Source organism: Leuciscus leuciscus (genome assembly GCF_965113295.1).
Source record: "Leuciscus leuciscus genome assembly, chromosome: 4".
Classification (NCBI taxonomy): Eukaryota; Metazoa; Chordata; class Actinopteri; order Cypriniformes; family Leuciscidae; genus Leuciscus; species Leuciscus leuciscus.
The window spans coordinates 48,850,335-48,865,233 of record NC_138728.1 but is presented as its reverse complement, the minus strand read 5'-3'; the positions used below and the strand labels follow the sequence as shown (position 1 = coordinate 48,865,233).

The window sequence follows — 14,899 nt, the reverse complement described above, 5'->3', positions numbered from 1 at the left end:
TTGCCGGACGGACAGTTTGCATAATAAATGAACATTAACTTCTACCTAAATTCCCCTATTTTACAATATAATTCTACCTACCTATACCAGTAGTTACTACGAGTAATCGTGTTTATTATTGATATATGGTGAGGTTTGACCTATTCCCTATTTGGAATAATTTAATTTATGTAAGCAACATATAAATATTCATACCTAATGAATATCTCCTCTCATTTGAGCTAATAAATTCCCTAAACAGAGGCATTGTTGTTACAATTTGTATTTTGTGAGAGTTTTTAAGACTCTCAAAGGGGCAAATGTGGGATTCCAAATTTATTAAAAGGTTTAATTTAGGTTTACATTGAATTTAGATTATTAGCAGAGTTTTCTAGCAAAAGACTCCGGTCAGTCCTGTTTTACTGAAACTCTTAATGACTCTCGGATTTTGTGTTTTAACAAGAGAGTCCTGCCAGTCCTGTACTCGGGTCTCATAATTTTAATAGATATGCTGAGTGAATTAGGGTGGGCAGCACTCTCAGTCTAGAACCGGTTCCTAAACCTGTCTATTTTGGTTCCTGCCTCTAAAATGTATATAAACTATAAGAGAACATCTCACTGATTCAGACTTGGTGACTGCAGCTACCGACAGCTCGTGTTCTCAATAAAGAATCCTGCTGAAGAAACAACCAAGTCTCCTGGTCTTTCGATTCTAAGTTTACAACAACTTGGTGCCGTGACCCGGATGGAGACAAAGGAAACTCAAAGAATTTTAAGCTCAAAGAACTGAATCTTGAAACTTCAAGCTCAACAAAAGATCTGACAAAGATTGCCAGACTGAATCTTTCCAGCTTCCTCCAGATTGAAAACTTCAAGCTCCAAAAAGATCTCAATGCCTGATTGAGTTCCAGGCTGAATCTTGAAACTTCAAGCTCAAAGATCTCAACAAAGCTGACTGAGTTCCAGACAAAAATTTTCTGTACAACCAACGATTCGGTGAGTTTCACTCCATTCAAAGAACCAATGCAGACCAGTACAAATGTGTTTTTCCTCTGCACCGTTCAGAGAAGAAGTTAACAAACAGCTGTAGAGTTTGGTTGACTAAAGATAAGCCTCTAAAAAAGTTTTTCTTTTAGAGATGAAATTTATCCTCTGTTGTTGGCAGGGAAGATTAACAGTTACATGTTAATATTGTATGTATGCTCTTGCTAGAGAAGTGTGGTAATTTGGAAAGTTAACAATAGTTAAGCTGTGTTAACAAGATTGTACCCTCTGTTTGTAAGACAGTAGAGAGAAGTTTTAGTGTTTGTTTGTGTGGTAACATAGAAATTCACAAAATGTTTAGGAAAAGTACTAGACGAGCTACACCGTTGTGGACAGACAATGAGTTTAAGTCTTTGTTATCAGAGCACATGGACACAATCGTGACTGAGAAAGTCAGATTGAATTTAACAAAGAAATTTGACATTGATTCAGACAAAGTATGGTCAATTGAAGATTGCAAGAAAGTGTTGGGTGCATGTATCAGGAAGAAAAATGTGAAAGGCATTATCTGTTGTCACAGAGAATTTAGCTTATCCATTGCACAAGAACAAGCTCTGTGTATTGCTAAGTTAAACGATCAGAACAAACAATTGCAGACCCACATGTCCTGTCTCAAGACAAAGGTGGGCCATAACAAAGCCTCAACCAAATGTGATTTAGAAGACCAACAGTCAGATGAAAGCTATCCTGATTTACAGTCTTTTGATAGAATAGAGGACAATGTCAATGCAGATGTAAATGCAGTTGAAGTGTGCGTAGCTAGACAAAAGCCTCAGGGAAAAGGTGTTAATACAGTTTCATTTGCAACCCCCATGTTGCAGCCTCACGCAGTCAAAACATCTTTAGATCCTAAAGATATTGAGAGAATTGCTGAAAGTTTGCCATCAGTGCAAAGAAATTTTTCTGAGTTTAGGAGAGAATTGTCCAAAAAGATGCGGCTCTACGATATGACTCTAGCTGAAGTCACTCAGCTACTATCACAGATCTTGACTGAGTCAGAATTCAATGATTTTGAAAGTGCTGTAAACAATTCTAAGTTTCAAAATGCCAGAAAAGATGAATTGAGAGATGGAGTTTTGAGAGTGTTAACGGACATTGTTGGACCGAAAGTGGATTGGTCGAAAATTACTAATTGTGTACAGAAGAAGGGTGAAACTGTTTGTGAATACACAGAACGATTCTGTCAGTCAGCTGCAGTGTACAGTGGAATTGCAGACACTCCAGAAAAGGTGTTAGGTGATAATGGCCCTTTGGTTCGCACATGGTTTCAATGTCTTTTGCCAGAACACAGAAAGGCTCTCCATATGCAACAGCCATCAAGTGTTTATCTGCACAGAGGAAGAAAGAAAACAAAAATGAGCAGTATTTCCAGACATTCCAGCTCTTTACAATAATTTTGCCAGACACCAAAACTGCTTCTCTTTTTGTAGTTAGCAAGTATTTCAGACCAGGCAGTCTGACACATCAGACTTCCACCGTTTGTAAAGTAGCTTTGCTTTGTTATGAGAAGCTAGCAACAGCAATATCTAGTTAGTTAAAGAAAAACAAAAAAAAATCTTAAATAAAATAAAAAACACCAGAAAGAAACCTCCCCTGTTGTTGCTACCTTGTCGTGGTGGGGAGGCTTGTGTGCCTCCGTGACCCTGAAGACTATACTGCCGGGGGTTATACCATAGACAGTATATAAACTGGACACAGCGATCCCATAGGTTTCAACGGAGAAGAGTGAAGCAAATTAGAAGCACTAATTTCCTGATGGCTGAGCGTACTGCGCAGACTCAAACTGAGCTTGACGACGTGGATGTGACGTGAGCAACCCGTCTGACAGTTGTAAGTCTTCTAGGAGCTGTGCCAAGAGAAATCTGAATCATTCCCTTCCGAAACTTGCAGAGACAGAGAGCGTGAGTAGGAGCTGTCCATGAGCTAGGAGCAGGAGCATCTCCCTTGACTTTATGCCTCAACGTCCACCCGATTGACTGCAAGCTTCTCCTCCTGTCTCTACGGTAATTTCCAGAGAGACGCGTGGTTATGACGCAATCGTTAGCCTATTTTTACAAAAACTGCTTCTACGGGGCCATAACGTAAGATACAAGGTAATGGAGCATTTTATACATTGTCGTGTTTCTTTAGAAATAAACAATGGACAAATAGAGTCTTTAAACGCCTTAGATGTAAAGTTATTTGCTGTCAAAGTGACGCCAAAATGAATGGGAGTCAATGGAATGCTAACAGCAGGTGAAGGCTTGATAGCCAATGGCGGCCGCCGGGTGTGGTACGGAAATCGAGACCTCGATTACCCCCCTGGGTTATACCCCTGGAAGGTACTACCAAGCCAGGCAGTTTTCAGGTTAGAGGCCAGTCTAAAAGCAGCATTGCCATCACCCATTGGCAGTAGGATGATTGGATGAATATTGGGACGATGTATTTGTCATACATATGAATGGTGTTTCTGCCTATGCAAATTAGGACATATTCAATAGGTGTGGCCCTCATGTGCATATTCTAATTCATTTCAAAAGAAACTTGTAATACAAAAAAAGTTACTTTGCATGTATACTTTTACTATGTAAAATTTTATTGTGTTAGGAGTAAAGAAAAAAATTAAGCTTATTTGGGTGTATTTTTGGCATATTCGATTAGTGTATAGCTCATTTGCATATTCAAATTCATTTTCAAAGAAACTTGTAATACAAAAAATTTTACTTTTCATGGGTACTTTCATTGTGTAAAGTTTCATTTTGATAGGAGTAAAGGAAAAAAATAGCCCCATTGGGGTGTATTGTTGCCTGGCCTTATTGGCACACATCTCGGATTGATGAGAATTTAACGTATTTCCTCAACTAGGATTTCTTAGGACTTTTAGTATGTTGTTCTGGACACCTCATAGAAAACATCTATGCTGAAAAAAATTATTTTACAATTAGTCTGTCGTAAAACGCTACTTTGCCTGGACTACATATCAGCTCGAGAAAACACAAGTTTATTCAGATCATTACTTGTTTACACCGTCTCGCAGCGCTGTGAGGAATAATAATAATGGAAAATGTACCTCAGAAGTGCGGGTATTTCGAGGAGAAAGGATCCGACTGAGCTGAGGAATACCGTAGTACGTTTTTTTTTCCTTCTCAAGTGAATCGCGTTTCTGAATGAATGAACTGCAGAGATGCGCGCTGTTTAGCCTACCACAGCTCGCAGTCGCAAAAAGATAGTTTAAATTTAAATCGCGTTTCTGTGTGTGATTGAATGATGATGTTTTAGCAAACTGTATTGCTATACTGAGATGAGTAAAAATCGACTGAAATATGTTGAAATAAAATGTAGGCTATTTGTATAAGCAACGTATTAAACTGCAAATTAACATTTATATGCCCTAATATTTCATAAAAACAACGTTACAGTCAGGCGAAATATGAAAGACAACATTTTGTTGACTAGATTTGGGTACAGTTTTTAATGTAGAATATACTGCCACATCAAATAAGCTTTTGTTTAGCAATTTCTGCTCATATGTTATATATAGGCCTATATATGTATATGTATATGTACATGTGTGTATATATATATATATATATATATATATATAAAATACAATTTTTGTCAAAAATAAAGTCATCAACTAAGATGTTAGCTGTTCCAGTGTTGGCTATATTCAAACTAATGAATACATATGATAAAATGTAGGCCTATAATAATTTTTTTACAAAGAAAGAGTACACCTGAAATATTGTTGAAATTGTAATTATTGTTGTAATTGTAACCTTTTTAATAAAATAGCAAAACATATTTACAAGATAGATGTGAGCAAAATCTTAAATGGTCAATATAAGTCTTCTTCTAAATATATCTTTTGTCCTTGCATTGTGGCTCAGTCAGTGTCACACCTGAATGAATGGCTCATTATGCAGAGTGGGTGGGACATTGTATTCTCAGGTGTAAACCACTCCTCGTTCACGCCCCCCTCGCATATTGGCTTTCCAAGCAAAACCTGTTTTACACCATTTAAATCAATGTATTGTTTTATGCGAACGATAAAGCAAGACTATTTTCACATAATTTTGAAGCCAGAACTCAAAGTATTTTTACCAAAATAAAAGACTATACAAGTGCATAGTAATACATTCGTAGTCAGAGGTAGCATTCAGTAAAACCTTAAAGCCTTGAAAACACATAGTTTACTGAAACAAGCTTACTGAACACATAGGGCCTAGCTTACTGAAAAAAGTTCTTCTTTCAGATGAAATTAACAACAACTTGATGTCTGGCATTCAATAAAAAGGTCACCCAAAATACTTGTTTAGAGCAATTGAAAGAATACAGTAACCAATGTAAACTTGAGGGCTTTAAGCTAATACAGAGAGTGCTTTTCCAACAAAAAATAAATAAAAATGAACAGTGGGAGCCAGCAGCCTGTCATGGTGTCCTTCCTGAACCAACAGAATTGAACATTTATGTTGAAAACACATAGTCCTAGCTTACTGAAAAAAGTGCATCTTTTAATTCTTCATTCACATAAAAATAACAACAACATACCACTCTGCCACTCACCTTTATCTTAAAAAAATAAAAATACTAATGTACTTAACTAGAATTTAATAAGTGGAACATTATTGTAAAGTGTTACCGATTTGTTATACACCCAGACGTCTCGTGAGTTCAGTGTTGGACAGATCAGTTGTTTTAACCATTCATTAAAGTGAATCGGTTCAAATGAGTCATTAGTTCGCGAATCGGACGTGTCATTAGTAGACGTGTAGCCTACGGCAAGCGTGTGATTATCCTAGCAGTATATTTTTTACCACAATTCACACTCCGCGGTAATTCAGGAGAAAAAAAATCTCCGAATGCTCCACGTGAAACTTTGGTCTTCCGCCCTTTTTCTATCGTGTCTAATGATTTTGGTTAATATGCATTAGGGAGAGAGAGAGAGCAACACAGCGCTCGTGTTATTTGAAGACGGTGAGTTCGCGCGCGCGGCCGGGGCTCCCTGTCAAGCGCAGCAGTCATTCTATTCTACATCACTCAAGCCTTGTTTATACTCGACGCAGCCGCAAGAGCGCGAGTCACCACAGACCGCGCGCGCACCTCTCCAGACGGACGAGGCATTTATACTTGACGCGCGCGCCGTTGTGTTATTCTTTGAAACGACAGGGGGCGACTCGGAGTAATTTACCTCTAAACCACCGGGAAACAGCAGTGAAGAAGTAGTTTGCCGGATGTCAACTGCACGAGCATCGCGGGCGGCGATATTTTTTTTCACAGGATGGTAGGGGAAGGTCCCGCCCTTTTCGCCTCTGATTGGCTAGAAGGGCTCTCCTCCGATTGGTTATTTGATTTGGCCGTGAAACGTCATCTCTGATCATCTTTACCGCCAACAGAAGTGAATTATGTAAGTAAACAGTGTGATAAGTGCGTGCCGTCAGATTTATATTCCAAGTTCACATTTTCATAGCCTGTTTAGATCGTGTTTAGATTAGTCCTAGATGTTTGAGCGAGTTTTGTGATGATGAGAGATGCTGAGAGAGAGGTGGTAGTGGGTGGTGCAGAGGTGTGTGTGAGAGAGAGAGAGAGAGAGAGACTAGAGACTAGAGACTAGATGAGGCAAACACTGAGGGTAAATCTACTGTACAGTAACTTATAGCCACACAGAAATGTGGTGGTTAAGGGCCACTGTGTCATGCCAATGTGCCAATGTGCTTATTCGTCCCATCTTCTATAGCTAGCAGTTTTGTGTCATGCTAATGTGCTTATTCGTCCCATCGTCTATAGAAACAATCTCTTTCCGAAACCCTGAGGCCAGCATATTAGCCATTTCAAGGTAAGGAATACACAATATTAGTGCATCAACATTAACTGTATGTTAAACATTACTAGTAATTGTGTGTGTGTGTGTGTGTGTGTGTGTGTGTGTGTGTGTGTGTAGCCATGAAAGTTAAGTGTCGCTGGTGTCATATTTGTGCAAAGGAGAACTTGGAGAACATCATACCGGATCATCTTGAGGTTAGGATTAGGTATAAATGAACAGACAGGGAGCACAGCTCCAGTAATAAATGGTTTTAGAGCAGGTATCTAGAGGTAGGCTATTGAATTTGAATGGTTAAGGTTAGGCTTACAGTAAGGGTTTGTTGTTCGTTGTGTTGATAGGTTCTAATCTCTACAAATTATCTGTGACCTGTACTTTTTTCTACTACAATGCAAGTAAAGAGATAATTGTAAGTTTGCCTTTTGAAATAATATGGTTGATTTACTAACATTATATTTCATTTATTTAAACAGCAACTTATGCCTGAGGGGCACTGCCATTTAATTTGCACCTACACACCATTGGAGATGGGTTTTACAGCCTGTATAAAACTTCAACTTGCCACCAGAGAGGAGGCAGAGGCCTGGTTGGAGGACTTTCAACAGTCCTCAAGAGTGACCTTGAGAGTGGGCAAAACCTATCCTATTACCGAGGATACGGTTCGGCGAAACAGCTACCGAGTAAGATGTACAATAGGCATGTTTTTTCTTTTTGTAATTGTTTAAATAGTCAGAGCTTCAATGAAGCATTTCTATGTTCAAAGGTTGACATGAAATGCCAGCACAATACAAGGCAGACGGGCTCCTCAAAAAAACACACACACTGTCCTGCTGTGCTCTACCTTGTGCTGAAAAAGCACAGGCATAGCCAGAACAGGAAGTCCAGGTAGGCTATTACACGTAACAGAACAATAATTTAGAGATTAACATTACATACTGTTTAATCCAGGTTGCATGCTCATGTTTCCTTTTCATATTTTATAGATGTAGTGATACTCATATTCAGGAGGGTTTATTGTTGCATGTGACCATCAAACATCACCACAACCACCGCCTTGGCTGTTCCGAGGCCTTACAGCATCGGGATGTGGCCAGAGAGACCGTGGAGAAGCTGGAGAAACTTTTTCAGAGTGGGCACTCACCCTCCTCAGCCCTAAACACCCTGAAATATGACCTCCAGGAGGAGAAGAGTGATTCATATGTGTATGCCTCTGCAGATAGGTCCATTTGTCCTGATGTCCAATTCTGCTACCGGTCAGTGTCTTATTTGCTTATTCAAAAACAAAGATCTGGTGAATAGCAGTGGTACACAGTGGTAGGAAATGTAGTTGTCTCGATTTTGAACACACGTGCAGCTATAACCATAACACATTGACAGTTGAGGAGCTGTTAAATAAGGCTTTGCTATACTCTGTCCCCACTAGAAATGTTTGTTATTTATTGCCTCTACAGATTATACTACTCCATTTTTAAGCGGGAGTATGGAGCTTCATCTGGGGATGCCATGCTTGAAAACCTCCAGGAACGTCTGGAGGTTTACAACAAGGAACAGTGTGAAACATGTGGGCGGATGGAGTCCACCGCTGACGGACAAACAGTCATCGCTTTGTGCACTCCAGTCATGAAGAGGATACACAGACTGGAGAGACACAGTGGAGAAATGCTTTTTATGGATTCATCAGGTTTGTCCTGAAGGCAACAATGGTAGCAGGGTTATGTTTTATGTATGTTTTTGTCTGTTTCATGTTGAGATAACCTCTCTTGTGTTACTAGTTAAGTAAGGGTTAATGCCCAACGAGGTGTCCATTGTCAGGTATTAATGGACGACGGCGAGGCGTGAACCATCCAACGCGCAGCGGAGGACGGTTGCCTCCGCCGAAGTCGATTAACACCTGACAATAGACACCTCGAAGGGCATTAACCCGCTTATACCATGGTCACTTGCCAAATAACACATTTTTAAAACATTAGTTTATATTTTAATTAGTTTTACAATCGAAATCTAAAGTTACAAGTTACAAACAATAACTTGGTTTCCTTGGTTACGCCTGACGGTTTATTTAGGTGTCCTCTATCACTTTTTAACGGACACCCTGCAGCCAATCAGAATCGAGTATTCACCCAGACCATGGTATAAATAGGTATATACATATTCCATGTACCCATCATAGGCTCTTGACAGCAGACCTCACCAGTCTGAAAAATCATTTTGGATCTCATTTTCAGAGGACCCTAACACATTGTGGGACTGAAGATTTTTGTTTTATTTTTTTCTTTATTCTCCACAATCCCTTCTTTTTTAAAAACATTAATTTGACTTTAAAAACTTGTATAGCTAAATAACATTTGTTCTTTTCTGTCAGGAAACTGCGACCGAATGAATAGCCGAATATTCCTCCTGCTAACCCATTCGGCTGCAGGTGGGTTGCCACTGGGAGTCATAGTCACAACATCTGAGTCCCAAAACACCATTGCACCGGGACTCAAGTTGCTGCAGTCTATACTACCAGGGGATGCTTTTTATGGAAGAGGAGTGCTAGGGCCAAAAGTTGTCATGACCGATGACTGCAAAGCCCTGCGACAGGCACTGCAGAATGTGTTTCCGCAGACCACTTCCCTCCTTTGTGTCTTTCACGTGCTCCAGGCCATGTGGAGATGGCTCTGGGACAGTCACCATGGGGTTTGTCAGAGAAATTCATATTGTTTTATTATATTTAGTCAGTTTAAATTCTAACATTGGTTTAAAATCCCCAACTGTTCTCTCAGCAAATATCTTTGCTTGAATGTGTTAAATAAACTGTCTTACTAGAATGTATGAAGACACTTGATCTAATATTTTCATCACAGGTGCCGAAGGGGGACCGGCAGTGGCTGCTGGATATCTTCAAAAAAATGGTGTATGACATGTCACCAGAGGAGCTGGAGGCCTCCTACCACCAGGCTCTCCAGGACCCAGCGGTGCTGAAGCACCAACAGTACCGGGACCATTTGACGGCAGTGTTTGCCCAACGCAAGGACTGGGCTATCTGTCTACGCACGGGCCTTCCAACGCGGGGCAATGACACAAATAATTTTGTTGAAAGTGCCATGAGGGTCTTGAAAGACAGCATCTTCCACAGGTAGGGATAAAAATGTATAAAACTTTAAAACTTTATTGAAGGTCACACACACACACACACCATTACTTGCAACAGGGCCGTTGAATGCTTGAATCTGATTGGTTGACGAACGTTCTAAGGTGTGCATTATTTTCAGGGAAACGCACGGCTAAAGTAGTTCCAGGCAGGTCTCGACCGCATTACAGTTCCATATCACTTCGCCGTAGTCAACTGTAATAACGGAAAATAGGATACAATTCATAAAAAGAAAAAACATTTAGCCCCATGCGCTTGATCTGCAATTTTCAATGTCTAGCTTCAAAATCAATGGAAACATGCAGTTTAATTTTAATAAATAAAGTAGGCTATATAGTCCTATCTATAATCAATAGAAAATTAAACTGAATATAGGCTAAATAAATGGATAGTCCTGCAGCACGGATTTTTATTGCAGATAATATAACAAATAAATAATTATTGATAGGCCTACTTGTTAAAAGAGCTTTGGGTTTCATTTATTTGGATAGTCTACTGTCATCTGTCAATAGAAAAAAAAGAATGAACGAATTAAATTAATGAACGAATTAAATAAAACGAATTGAATTAATAAATAAATAATAATATTGACGCACATGCTTTGCAACATCTCTCTCTAATAACTGCATTAATAACTGCATAAAGCCGAGGACACACTTTAAGGCCGGTTATGAATGTAATTTGATACTTATGACTGATCATGCCCAAACGCGTGTTTCAAAGTCGGTGTTTAAAATCTGCTGCAGTCGACGAAAACAGTCAGAGAATGTGTCAGCTAGTCGTGTGTCCCCAGCATTAGTCTGCTATCAGTGGCTCAAACCTCCGTTACTAACTCTAAAATGACGTTTTGGAATTAGCAACGGAGGCATGGTAAATGCTTTTTATCTTTTCATTTTTCGTGATTCAGATTTTCTTCTGTCGATACAAGTCAAATTCCGAAACCATTCTGTTCTCTATTGCCTTCCCTACAGGTTGAAGGCTTACAATGTCACTCAACTGGTCGACTTCATTTGCACCAGACTGGAGGCATACTACATCAGGCGACTCCTCGATGTAGCAAACGGAAGGACTGTGAAGCGGAAGTTCAAGTTCAACAGACAGTTGTTCAGTCCTGACAGAATATTCAAGGTGTGTGTTCATTTTACTACCAGTGAGTTTAGAACCTAGAAGCATTAGTGAGGGGTTTTGTAACGCAATGAAGGGATCGTATTTCAGTGTCTCAATACCCTCCATTGTTTCTAGCTTTCGTTAATGTCTTATCATTTTGTGATTTACAAAAAAACCCTTTTCTAATATTATTTTCAACATCTATCTCTTTTTTCATATTCTAGCAAGATGAATCAAACTACACTGTTCCCAGTGAACAAGGAGGCGTTTATTTGGTGAACATTTCCATGGGGATGTGCACCTGCCCAGCTGGCAACAATGGGGCGCTTTGCAAACACCAACACTCTGTAACGCAGGCCTTCAAGCTGCAGGGAGGCCACCATCTTCCAGTGACATCCTTCACGGCAAAGAAGTCCTTCTATGAGATGGCCACAGGTATTAGATTGCTTGTTCTGAAAGGTAATTAGCTTGTTTGTTGCAGCTTACTTGTAGAGGGGCAACTGTAGCTCAGTTGGTAGGTTGTTCTGTACCTGAAGGGTCAGCAGTTCAAATCTCAACTTCTCCTGTGTGTGACTGTGCATGTAAAACACCACACCAGTGCACTTGATTTATGATGCTGCGTATAATCATGGCTCTTTGTATCTCCTATCTTGTCTGTCCAAAAAGGAAAGCTTGACGTACCAGACAGCTGGTTTATGGGCTTGCAGTTTGAGATGGAGAAAGACTGCCCAACAGTTCCACTCATTGCAAGTGAGTACTTTTCAGAAGGCCAACTAATTGAACAGAACAGTGGGCCATATGTTGTAGTATTTTACGTCTTTATCCTTTTCCAATCACATGCCAGGATCTGAAATTAACATGTGTTTCTGTGAAATAGGCACCCAAGGCACCCAAGAAATAGGCACCCAGGCTGGAACATCCACTCCCACCCAAGGCAACCAAGCTGGAACATCCACTCCCACCCAAGACACCCAGGCTGGAACATCCACTCCCACCCAAGGCACCCAAGCTGGAACATCCACTCCCACCCAAGACACCCAAGCTGGAACATCCACTCCCACCCAAGACACCCAAGCTGGAACATCCACTCCCACCCAAGGCACCCAAGCTGGAACACCACAAGACGGCTCTGGAACTGAAGCGTCATCTCAACGTGAGCATCTCAAAGGTCGTCTCAGATCAATGTTTAATGACCTTGTGGACAAGCTTCAAAATGATGAGACCTTCCAAGCCCCAATACAATCCCTTGTCTCATCCTACGAGTCCATTCTTACTGACAGCGGCCTGATTTCAGCATTGTCTACCTTTGGGAAGATGAGGAGTGCTGCTGCAAGGAACATCAGAATGCAGGCAAGAAAGGGTCTGCAAATGAGCACACAAATAGGCGTGCAGCCTACAGCTGTTGCCCGTCGTAAGACTCCGCTGGGGGGCAGACGGGCGCTCATCACTGGTAGACCTCCAAAAAGAGCCTGGAGGGAACACAACTATGGGAAGGTGAAAGAGGGGAGTGGTGCACTGCCAAGAAGACTGGCACCACACTCCCTTGCCCAGTGTGTCTCTACTTCTGTGTCCTTAGGTAGCCAACACAGCAAGAAATAAACGTTAATAAATAAAGTCACTCTGACGCGCGCACACACACACACACACACACACACACACACAATTACAATAACATAATAACACAATAATTACTAGTATGTTTAACATGCATTAATATTGTCTATTACTAGCACTTAGGTTCACAATAAATAAAATATGTCATATTTGAATCATACTGTGGTGTCTTTACTACAATTGGCTGACTGCGGCTTCATTCATCTGTGATAGCCTATTAAAAAATGTTCATGCCTGTGACTTTACTTTGGTAATAATTTGGACGTAATAGTTTCATTAAATAGTTTCTGTTGAGCAGGCAGGATACAAGTTAGGACCAACACATCTCTCGTCACCTCAGGGAACCTTAATGAACTCTGTTGACTGTTCTGTTAATTGTGCTGCTGTTTTAAGCCTATTTGCTGGTTGGGAAAACTTGTAGCCTATTTGTTAGAGGTGGTTGTCAATGTTACTCCACTGCAGTGTACAATAGGCATTACATGTCTTACTGCTTTCCATACCTAGTTCCCTCTGTGTAATTGTTTGTATTATTTAATGGACCTTAAGTCAAAGCTGAGCATGATGATGCATCACTAGTTTTCATTAGTCTAGAATAGTGCACTGCACTGCACAGTGCACACAGCTGGGCAAAATAGTGCCGTTTTATTGTATTGCACACATCTTAAACCCAGGCAATGCATAGTTCGAATAAAATATCAGTTTTGGGGGGGGGGTCAGATAATTTTTATGATATTGTGAAAAAATATAATTACAGTTACAATACAAGTCAACACCTATTTTCACTGTAGGAACATTTTAATAATATGCTCCTTAAAGATTGCTCAGTTTTGACATATCTCCAAGTAATTGTGTTGATTTGACACTGACTACCATAGACTATAATGGAAAATTGGTTTCTGTTTATACAGTATATGAGAGGGTTGGGTCTTACCTCCAGGTCTTATGAAATCTAAAAATAAACCAAATCATTATTTTATGAAATAGGCAATAGGCTTCTTGTAAAGGTATTACTTTTACTAGTAATTAGAATGGTATTTCAGTGCACTTAACTTCTAACTTTTGGGAGTTGATCAAAACAGTTCTCTTTTGGATAAATAATAACAATGAGATATTCTGTAGCCTACTGATAATAAGTTTGTCGCATGTTTAGACCTTGTATGTGTGAGTTAAAAGAAGTTAAAAGAATCAAGGAGAAAATCAACAGAGTCAGCAGATATGCTTGGTGTTAAGGATATAGCCTTCATAAATAGTACACTAGTGTTCTCATTTAAGCATCTCTTCTTGACAGACTCAGATCTAGCTTCAGTGGCAGGAGAGATCAATATATCAAAGAAAATACAGAAATGATCAGACAGTGCTACATCCTTAATAACAATCGATGAAATGTTTAGACCCTTACTGATAAGTAAATCTAGAGTGTGTCCATGATTGTGTGTGGGTCCATGTACATGCTGAGTCAGATCAAAAGTTTTTAAAACAGTTTTGATTTCTTTTGCCATATTGTTTTCTGCATTATCTATGTGAATGTTCAAATCTCCAGCAATGGCAAAACAGTCAAACTCTGAGGTAATTGTTGATAACAGTTCTGTAAAGTCCTCAGCAAAGGCTGGAGAATATTTTGGAGGCCTGTAAATAATGATGAGTAAAATGCGTGGAGCACCTTTTAATACAATACCCATATATTCAAAAGACGTGTAGTTCCCAAATGATATTTGCTTACATTGATAAATATCTTTTAAAAGAGCAGCTAGACCCCCACCTCTCTTAACAGCTCTGCAGACACTCATAAAAGTAAAGTTAGGAGGGGCTGTTTCATTATGGATTGTTGCACTGCAGTTGTCTTCTAGCCAGGTTTCATTTAGAAACATAAAGTCCAGGTTGTTTGTGGTTATTAAGTCGTTGACTAGAAGTGATTTATTTTTAAGTGAGCGAATGTTTAAAAGTGCTAACTTAACAGTCTTACTTTTTGTCCCCACAGCAATCTTAGTTTGACATGTAATAGGCACCAGATTAGTTGGGTTTGCTGTACGGCTATTGAAGGCCTTAGACTTTCTATCTTGTAATAGAACAGCAATAGAGAAAGATACAGGCACACTGGGTTCCCGCTTGTTCTGTAAACATTTGAGAAAGTTACTGTTATCATAGCAGGAACCCGACACATATCACTGAGAGCTGGTATCAGTTGTTTTTGGTTCACCTCGAGCAGATGGAGGAGGGTGTGG

The 14,899-nt window shown here is 39.8% G+C and overlaps 1 protein-coding gene across 1 annotated transcript; it reads left to right on the top strand.

Moving 5' to 3' along the window:
* The first annotated feature begins 4,663 nt into the window (after positions 1-4,663).
* On the top strand, positions 4,664-12,832 carry LOC309496983 (uncharacterized protein). Its single transcript, XM_082167193.1, has 12 exons — positions 4,664-6,838; positions 6,944-7,020; positions 7,297-7,503; positions 7,587-7,708; positions 7,807-8,076; positions 8,275-8,504; positions 9,186-9,502; positions 9,670-9,941; positions 10,928-11,084; positions 11,288-11,498; positions 11,730-11,813; positions 11,941-12,832. The coding sequence occupies exons 2-12, from the start codon at positions 6,946-6,948 to the stop codon at positions 12,660-12,662; spliced, it is 2,667 nt and encodes an 888-aa protein (XP_082023319.1). The 5' UTR covers positions 4,664-6,838; positions 6,944-6,945; the 3' UTR covers positions 12,663-12,832.
* Positions 12,833-14,899: the final 2,067 nt, after the last annotated feature.